Source organism: Echinops telfairi, unplaced genomic scaffold, assembly GCF_000313985.2.
Source record: "Echinops telfairi isolate 266 unplaced genomic scaffold, ASM31398v2 ScPeMD7_70;HRSCAF=299, whole genome shotgun sequence".
Taxonomy (NCBI): domain Eukaryota; kingdom Metazoa; phylum Chordata; class Mammalia; order Afrosoricida; family Tenrecidae; genus Echinops; species Echinops telfairi.
In genome coordinates, this window is record NW_022103968.1 from 59,894,523 (window position 1) to 59,904,722 (window position 10,200).

General features: G+C 45.5%; 1 protein-coding gene across 1 annotated transcript in view; it reads right to left on the bottom strand.

The window, feature by feature from the left end:
- Positions 1-10,200, bottom strand: part of PBLD (phenazine biosynthesis like protein domain containing) — a 41,555-nt gene that overhangs the window by 2,423 nt on the left and 28,932 nt on the right. The window contains exons 3-8 of the mRNA XM_045291677.1: positions 10,076-10,174; positions 8,160-8,269; positions 8,042-8,071; positions 4,626-4,714; positions 4,195-4,373; positions 692-802 (exon numbers count right to left, since the gene is read on the bottom strand). Of these exons, the coding sequence (XP_045147612.1) occupies positions 692-802; positions 4,195-4,373; positions 4,626-4,714; positions 8,042-8,071; positions 8,160-8,269; positions 10,076-10,174 (618 nt within the window). The remainder of the gene's footprint in view (positions 1-691; positions 803-4,194; positions 4,374-4,625; positions 4,715-8,041; positions 8,072-8,159; positions 8,270-10,075; positions 10,175-10,200) is intronic.

The following is a 10,200-nucleotide window of genomic DNA, read 5'->3' on the forward strand; positions in this document are numbered from 1 at the left end:
CAGCCTGATGCTTAACCCACAAGACCACAGCCTTGGAAACCCTATGGCACAGTTCTACTATGTCTGAGAGGGGCCCATGAGTCGGACCCAGCTCAACAGCAATGGCTTGGTTTTGGTTTTGGATAAACATTTATTGGAATGGTCGGTGGAGGGTGGGTATAGAAAGTGGCTGTTTGGGGGGAAAGGTTAAAGAGGAAGAAGTTTTAAAACCTTTTGTTTCTATGTGATTGTAAATAGCATGGCATTATATTTTCAAATTGATAATAAATAGGCAAAGGAAGACCAACTTACAGTGATTGATGTTGAATGCTACCAGTGGATCTGACTCATAGCAACCCCATCAGATGAGTATAACGCCCATAGCACTTACTTAGCTGTAATCCTTATGGAAATCCATCACCAGGTCCTTCTCCTTCAGACCTGCCGAGTGGGTTGGAACTGCCAACCTCCCATTTAGCACCTAAGTCTGTAAGTGCTATGCCTTAGGGCTCCTTAGCATAGAGTTTAAAACCAAAAACCAAACTCACTGCTATGGGGTTATTTCGGACTCATAGTGACCCTATATGGCAGGGTAGAACTATCTTTGTAGGTTTCTGAGACTGTAACTGTTTACAGGGTAGAAAACCTCATCTTTCACCCTCAGAGCAGATGATGGTTTCAAACTGCTAACCCTGCAGTTAGCAGCCTAACACATAACCACTGGCAAATAAAAAAGGAAATGGGAAAAGAGTGATCCTACCATGCATCTCTTTCTTCCCCAGTTGTTGGGACCAGTAGCTGCTGAGAACAGTATGTGCAGACCCTTCAAAAAACCAAAAAGTTGTAAGTCAATCCCGGAGGCTTTGTGGTCAATTTACCAGCAACTACAATCTATCATCCAAATGATTCCAGTTTGACTAAGCCTTCGTCAATCTAATTATTATATTGGCCATGGCCACAACAAAGACGTGAAACTGGGAGGTAGCAAGATGACCACAGAATTTGTGGTTAAACCTCTCCAAATGAAGTCTTCAATCTGTGTCATAGTTTTGGAAGGCTGCATTCCATTGTAGCTGAGTCTTGTGCTTATCACCAGCTCATGGTGGGGAGATCGAGGGTTCCACATAGCACTTGCTGTCCAAAGACCTTTGTACCTTGAAAAGCATTATTATAGAAATGAGTCTTACCTCTGTACCAATTAGAATCTTTGGGAAGCACCTATTCATGTGCAAATATGCCTAGAACTTCTTGTCCACAGGAAGGGTTGGAGTTTGATGGTCTGGATGTCTTTGGGCCTTTTCCTGAATCTTTCAAAGTGCTCACTTGCTGTTTTCTGCCTTTCAGGTACTTTGTCCCTCAGAGAGGTAATCTCCGTCCTGAAGCCTTCTCCCCAAATCGGAACCTCAATGCCTCTGCCCATACTCCCTCTGCCCTGCGCCCCACACGACCAGGCTTTCTTCCAACTTCCTGACCTTTTGCTGCTCAGCCCACTGCTCTCCTGAATGGGGAAAGCAGGAGACTGGGTATTGCTGCCCAGCTCTGTTCTCAGCCCTTCACCTCAAACTAGTGTGAGGTCCCAAACCCATCCCACTCCCTATAGGGACAGGACTAAGAAAGGAGAAGAGGAAAAGAAATGCTCTCCCTGGAGGAAAACCTGGCCCACCAAGCCCCGAGGATGATGTTCCTGCTCAGAGGAGACAACGCACGGGGAGGACCCTAGGGGCAACCCCACCACGAGATGCGATGTCCGTCACTGAACCACGATGTAATGGGGTATACAACACTGTAGACAGTGCGGGAACTGTGCCCAATCTGACCCCATCACAGGGTCAGGGTCGAGGCACTGAGGGCATGCAACAGAGCAGCAAGGGGAGCAAAGTGATGAAATCCCTGGGGAACACCAAAAATAGACTTTGGAGACAGAGTGTGGCACCCCATCAGACTTGACTGGAAAACACTTGTAAAGGCCAATAAACAGAACTTGAACTATTTATAAGCTTTTCCATTTTTGTCAGTGGCTTTCTTTTTGTTATTGTTATTTTGTTTTTTTGTTGTTATTGTTCTGTGGGATTTGACTTCCTTTGTTATTTGATTTGACTATGCCAGGTTTTTGCACTTATTAATGTATCTGCATGTCTATCTAGATAAGATAGGTGGGATAAATAATTCAGAGATGAAAAAGAATGGAACCAATAGTTCCGGGGGGGATATGGGAGAAGGGGAGGTGGGAGAAAGGAAGGAGGTGTGTGTGGGGGGGGAGGGGAACCAACCCAGGGAAAGGGAACAACAAGTGAACTAAAATCAATGGAAGGAAGGTCATAGGATGCCTAGTTGGGCTTAATCAAGGGCAATGTAGCAGCAAGGAATTACTAAACCCAAATGAAGACTAAACATGATGGTGGGACAAAAGGAAAGTAAAAGGAAATAGAGGAAAGAACCAGGAGGCAAAGGACATTTGTAGAGGTCTAAATACAGACATGTACATATGTAAATATATATATAATGAGAGGGGAATAGATCTATGTACTCATATCAATATGTTAAGAATTAAGGTTGCAGATGGACATGGGGCCTCCACTCAAGTACTCCCTTAACACAAGAACACTTTGTTCTAACAATCTGACATTCTGAGATGCTCACCTTCCAGACATGATCACTGAAGACAAAATGGGTGCATAAGCAAATGTGATGAAGAAAGCTGATGGTGCCCAGCTATCAAAAGATATAGCACCTGGGGTTTTAAAGGCTTGAAGATAAACAAGCAGCCATCTAGCAGGGAAGCAACAAAGCCCACATTGAAGAAGCACACCAGCCTGTGTGATCATGAGGTGTCGATGGGATCGGGTATCAGGCATCTAAGACCCAGAACAAAATCATACCCAATGTGAATGAATGGAAGGGGGACATGAAGTGGAAACCCAATGCCCATCTGTAGACAATTGGACATCCCCTCACAGAGAGGTCACAGGAAAGAGATGAGCCAATCAGGAGCAGTAGAGCACCGATGAAACACACAACTTTCCTCTAGTTCTTTGGTGCTTCCTTCACCCCACTATCATGACCTCAATTCTACCTTACAAATCAGATTAGACCAGAACATGCACACTGCTACAGAGAAGAGCCCGCAACACAGGGAATCCAGGATAGATAAACCCCTCAGGGCCAACAGTGAGAGTAGAGATACCAGGAGGATTAGATAAGGGAGGGGGAGAAAGGGGGGATCGATCACAAGGATCAACCTACAACACCCTTCCAGGGGGACGAATAATGTGGATGAGGAGCAATGGAGGACGATGTAAGATATGGAAATAATAATCTATAGCTTATCAAGGGTTCATGAGGGAGGGAGGGCATGGGAAGGAGGGGGAACAACTGGGGAGCTGACATCAGGAGCTCAGGTGGGGAGAGAATGCTTTGCAGATGATGGCGGCAAATGTGCAGATGAGCTTGATATACTGGACGGATGAATGAATTGTGATAAGAGATGTAAGAGCCCCCAATAAAAGTAATTTAAAAAATTAAATCCCTGTGCCTATCCACCATCTGAGGCCCGGGACGTTTTCCTTCGCAAGCCAAGCCTTATCTAGTCGTCAAAGACGCCACCAGGATTCTTGAGAAGCCTGTCCCTGAAGAAGGAGCAAAGGGCTTCGGGAAGCTATTGGAATCAGCTTCTGAATTTTGCAAATTACAACTTTGCACGGGCTGATTCGGGAAGCCAGTTTCATTGTCATGATTAAAATAGCTTATAGTTTATCGTTTACCAGCAGTCTGGAGGCCAGTGGGGAGGGAGGGGCAAAGAAGGGCAGTGAGCTTGTGTTACAGGTGATGGTTTAAAAAGAGAGAGAGAGAGAGAGAAAGAATCGCTATTGAGCATTGACTATGTCCCAGGCACTTAACTGCTTTGTGTTGGCATACCCAAGGAGGTATCACCGATTACAGAGAAGGGAAGGGAAACGGAGAGTAAGCATGAGTAGCGTGCCCATGGTTGAGAGTAGAAAGCTAGGATGGAAACCCAGGCTGCCTGACACTAAACTCGGCCTTCTTTTATTTTGTGCTTTGAAAGGAAAGTCAGTCAACCCAGCGGAACGGGAGAGAGAGAAACAAAGGTAGTTCGAAACCCAAACACCCTGAGAAGTCCCCTAAGGGGATCTCAGCAGCTCTGCTAACCCTCGCCACCATCATTTAACCGTCCCCTGAGCCCAAGCGGAAAGATACCTGTCACGGGGTCCTCAGCCACACCGACCCACGGCGCGAAGTATCTGGAGTAAAAGTCAAACGCGCGGCTCTGCCCTCCAGCCTCTCCTTTAACAGTGAGAATGAGTCCTTTCACCTTCCCCGAGTTTTCCACTTGCGGTAGATCCTGGGTGTTGACTTTCAGGTCCTCCAGAAATGCCCTTGTTCATAAACGGATGGATCAAGAGAAACACATGTCACAGACCACCCTCTACACAGACTCTGTCCCGCAGGCCAGGGTGCTGCTGGCCCAGAACTGCTCAGCAGAAGGGGAAGGAAGAGCAAATGAGCAGCACCTTCCTACCGGCAGAGCGGAAGAAGTTCACGGACAGGGAAATCACCATCTGACTGGAGGACACAGCCAGGCCACGCCCCAGCTAGACATCTGCACTTAGGAGGTCCAAGCTTTGTACCTGTTGTAAGTGTCACTGAGCCGGACCAGGAGCTTCCGGGTATCCGGGGAATAGCAAATGTCCTGGACCAGAGTGTCCCCAATGGCAGTCTGCAATGACAACCCAACAGCCCCTCAGGAGCAGCCCTGGGTAAACCAGCCCCTCTTTACCCCTCTGCCCTGTGTCAGGCAGACTTGTTGTCCCTCATCCCTTAGTTCCGTTTGGGGGCTCAGGTTAGTGTCCAGGGAAGGCCAGTTTCCCGGCTACCAAAGCAACCTCCGAGAGGCCCTTCAGCTTATTCTTATGAGCCGCAGATTAGAGCCCCTCCTCCGCATTGTTCACAAGAGCTTACCACCCGCCTTGACATACACAACTCCTTCACGTAGATACTTTCCCATGGAAAAGAAAGAGTCTAAGAAAGGCCGGCCCAGACATAAGTGCACATGTGCTTGACACATTGGAGGAATGTATGGCTTGTAATAAGAGATGTAAGTGCCCCCAATAGAAGTATTAAAATAAAAAAAAAAAGAGGTTTGGGGGAAAAAGAAAAAAAAAAAAAAGAAAGAAAGAAAGGCCCAGAGTTACACATACATCACACACACATCTTGATGACCCACAGTGACCTAGGAGCCAAGGTTCTCCATCACTTTGACCTACTTACTGTCTTTAGAGGGGGAAATCATACCTACCTCTTAGAGTTATTGTGAAGATTAATGAAATCTATGTAGATAGGTACAAATATGCTTGATACAAATGATGTATGGAATGTTGTCAGAGCTGTAAGAGCCCCCGATAACGTGATTAAATAAATTAAGAGCTTTAAAAAAAAACCGATGTAGAATACCTGCAGCAGCATCTAGACCATTGTGAATGGCAAGGCTCAGGAGAGGCAGTTCAAATGGACATAGGGACTGCAGGACTCATTCTGATGCTTTGCTCAGCAAGCGCCTTATTTCCCCTTAGACTGAATGTGACAGATCAATAGCGTCCAGCCTTTTCTAAAGATACCTTGATTTGCCTTAAGAGTGCACGAAATCTTACTCATAGCTAAGAACATTGTGTGTTGGGGTGTGTGTGTGGGATTATGAGAGGACAAATGGCACTCCCTCCTCCCTTAGTGGCACTCCTAGCTCCTAAGCAGAGGAGAGAATGGCCATCAAAGGTGGCTTCAGGTGATCTACTCCTTGTGAGGGACAAATAAGTTCAAGTTTCCATGACCAAGATGCGCTGGGCATCAGGCTGTGCCTGGCCTGTCTGCTCACACTTGTCTAACATTCCTTCGCTAGAAATAGGGATATTCCTGAGGCCGGATCCCCTGTGCCCTCCTAATCTCGCCTTCCCTCTATGCACTCATATCGATGTGAACGCTTAATTCTCACCTGGAATCGTACTGCCCGTTCCTAGGATGGACATGAAATGGCAACACTTGGTGATCCCTAGTTCACAAACGCTGACCTGAGGCTTGGGGAAGGTTAAGTTCTTCCCACTAATGAACAAGGTCCACAGTAGGAATATTTTTTCCCATTTTTCTCACTAGCTGTGGGAAACAGAGAACCAGGAAAAGAGTATATGCAGACAAATTCTTTTTCTTTTTTTTGCAGACAAATTCTTATTCTCATATTTAAGAAGCCTGGGAGACAGGGTTTGGGGTGTAGGGAGGCCTTCACACTTGTGAGTTAGAGATGAGTCCCAATCACATTCTCATAATTAAGATTATTCCGAACAATATCCTCCCCTAATAGTGCTACCTTAAAGTTACCTCTTACAAGCACATGGCTGATTGCTATTTGGCCACCAGCTTTGTCTATAGGAGCAGACATGTTGCAATTGTTCTCCCTGCTCAGGGGTCACTCCCCCTTACCTGTTCCTAGCACAGGTGTTAGGTCACTCCTCCAATGAACTCAGGGGCCTCTAGGGTTAAGGTACTGCCCACTTTGTTACTATGTGGTGACCTGTAATTAGGGGGGCTTGCATGCCAAAGACTGTATAAGTTGATGTAAGAATACATTGTCTCTCTCCTGCCCAGACCTGGTTCCTGATACCATAGTAGGGGTAAACACCCCCAAATTTTGTCTGTTTCTTAATTTCTTCTCTTCAATTACACAACTTTCCCTTAGGACCCCTCGGATATGGGGCTGGATCCCACAACTAGCATGCTTCCAGCAGTTTTTTTAGAAATTTGACTTGTCTTCTGAAACTTAAGTCATAGGTAGGCCTGAGTGCAATATCAGAATCCATGAGGCTTGTTTGTAGTCTTTGAAAACTTAGAGCAAAACACTAAAGAAACTCTAAAGTTGATAGTCGAAAATTCACTGAGAAACCGCCCAGTGGCATCCCCAGAAGGCCATTCTATGAAATCGTCTTTTCTCAGGACAGTTCTTGCCTTGGTCCTGCACGCAGCCCCACCTTCTCTGCATCCTCACACCTGCCTTCTACAGGCGGCCCAGCCCCTTGGAAACCTCTGAGGGCCAATTGTACTACCTATCTCAAGGGGTGACCATGAGCATTAAATAGGATAATGTGTGAAACACATAGCGCATGGTCTTAACACTATTTTCCTTTATTGTCACTATGACAATTATTATTACTACTACAATTATTGCTACGATTACTATCATTACTACCATCATTATTAAGCCCTACTGCCATAATGGTCCCGTGAGGAAGCCGAGCTATAGATATGGTCCTTTCAGTCAAACGATCTTTGTTTCCTCCACCAAAGCACCTCTACCTCAGCCCCACCCTAGCCACAATCAGGGGCTCTGGTAGATCTCCCTTGTTTGCATGAATTTCATAGAATAACCCTTTCTGTAAGAAATCCCCGAGTCTCACAGCTGAACTTGCATGACCATGCCCCAGGTTCCTGCCTGGCCTCTTCACTAGATGAGGACAGAGATTCAACGCCCCAGAGAAGTTGGTTTTCTCTCTTCTCAACGCCAACAGCTCTCCTCTCAGCAGCAGCAGCCTGTCCTCATTCTACCACAAGGCTAAGCTGCCGACCACTGAGAGTAAAGGGGGATGAACCTATTGGGAGAGGAAGCAGAGTAAGGGTTTGGGGAGTGGGGGGTGGGGGTGGGTAACAGTGGTGGGGGGAAGGAGAAAAGGGAGACAATGTCAAGGAGCCAAGGAAGAAAAGGGATATTTGGAAACTGATTGTAGTAGCAATGGTACCATTCTGCTTGCCATGATTGAACTATGAAATAATATATGTATTAACTCCCAATTAATAATAAATTTTGAAGAGTTAGGAGACCATCTCACCAAATATCCCTTATTAAAATGAAGGCCTAAAATACACTGCGCACCACTCATCCAGAGTTAGATTCCTTGGAGAACTGTGTTTCGGGATCCAGTGATACCAACTCCTTGCGTTTGAACAAAAACAAATCACCGTATCACAGGAGCTCAGATTTGATTTTGATTTTTTTTAAACTAACCTTTATCAAGTCTTCTACTTCATGGAAGTCCTAGATGGGAAAGAAATATGAAACCACTTAAAAGGCAGGCAAGTGTTTTGTTGTGCCCAGTTTCTGACAACAATGAGAAAGTGCTGACCTGGGGGTGAGCCGGATAAAGAGGCAGATCCAGGATAATCCCATCCTCTGCTCTTCTGGCCTTTAGCTCCCCACTCAGAGTGGCAAAAGTCAGGGTTTTGTTCACGTTCTCTGGCCAAAAAAAAAAAAAGTCTTATTTTGTCTACGGCCAAGATCATGACCCTTTCTGGGAATAGGGGAGGAATGGCCATCCAATGACTGGTTGGTTGATGGAGACTGTAAAGGAAAGGTCCCTTTCCTCCTATTGGGAACAAAGTTGCTTGAAGGGCTTCCCCATCCCACAAAGCCCTGATCTCTATCTACTAAACTATATGCAGCCAAAATGAAAACCAGCAGAATTGAGTGTTACAAGCCCTCTTCACAGGGCTTATGTATGCATATAGGCAGGGGTTATGAACTTTCAAAGTTCAAAGTAAAGAATCTTTTACTAGTCAGATAAAAACTGGTGCCCCACTCCCCCACCCTGGTCAACTATCACTTCTACACACTCTTCAAGCCTGGAACTCCCTCCTCGCCCCATGGCTCAACTTTCAGCCAGTAACTCACTGCCATTGAGTCAATTCCAACTCACAGAGACCCTGTAGGACAGGGTAGAACTGCCCCTGTGGGTTTCTGAGATGATAACTCTTTACAGGAATAGAAAGCCTCATCTTTCTCCTGAGCAGCAGCTGGTGGTTCTGAACTGTTGACCTTGCAGTTGGCAGCCCAACGCATAACTACTATGCTACCAGGGCTATAAGCCAACCTATAAGGTGAACAATAATGCCAGGGAGTTACACACTCCTTAGAACAAATAACCACACAAGACCAAAGGGCAGCATTTGCCTAGGGATAAAGTTTAGGAGGCAGGAAGGGATTGGAAAGAAGGGTAGCTGAGCGGAAATGGTAAACCACAAGGAGGAAGCAGGAAGAGTGGGGCATGCGATCAGTACCACAAATCAAGATAGGTAGGAATTGTTGAACAGAAAACAAGTTGTTCTGTAAACTTTCACTCAAATCCCATAAAAAGTTTAATTAAAAAAACAAAAGCCTCCAGATTCCTTATCAATCAGACCCAAACTCTGCTCTGAGTGGTTATTAAAGGAGGAAAAATAAACTTGAAACTGGTTTAAATTATTTTGGGACACATAAGCTACAAACAAAACTTTCAAACAAACAAATATCACCTTGAGTCTTCTTAAAACCAAAAAACAGTTTTGCATAACTGGTAAATAACGTTGGTTTGAACATTAGACTCTTTTAAGGAATTATCTAGACAGAATCAAATTAACAACAGCAACTTGAAATCGCAGATAGAAAACCCAAGAGGTCATGAGCGTGTGTATGTTCGTTGTTCACAGGGGAGGAATAACTCAAAAAAGGATGCTGAAAATGATTCCACAATGTGAAGGACGCAATTGATGTCACTATTTGTACACGGAGAAGCTGCTGGATTGGTGTATGTTTCGCTGTATATACTCTCAACAACAACAACAATAAAATTGATTTGTTTTTAAGTAAAAAACATGAAGAGGAAGAAGGCTCCCTCACTGTGGAATTTCACTGTGGGTAGGCACATACTTGCGGCTAAGGGTGCCTTTTGGGCCCCTGGCCCTGCATAGCATATCATATTATACTATGTGTCATACCTCCTCGCCGACCAATATGCCTTCCCACACCATGTTTGTCATAGACACCAGGCAACATTATTGCAAACAAAGTGGCAGCCTGGGTAACTGGCACCATAGCTTTTCACTACTGACTCCTAAAGACCATGGTGTGACTGAAGATCGCCCTTTCTTGTTTCTGCACCATGAGTTGCATTAAACAAAGCCCGCCTGGTCTTAGAGCAGTCACTCTGACGCTTTGGAAAGACTGCAGGAGCACTGTGAAAAAGTATTTGCTGAGTGATAGGTTCATCAAGGAAATTCGCATTACTTATTTTGTAAAACAGCACAGCCGCAGAAGCCAGGGTGGCGTGGCCGCAGAGAGGGACCTCGCTCGCCGGAGTGAACCACCTTAGTCCAAAGCAGGAACCTGTGGAGAAAGAAAAGGCACCGAGC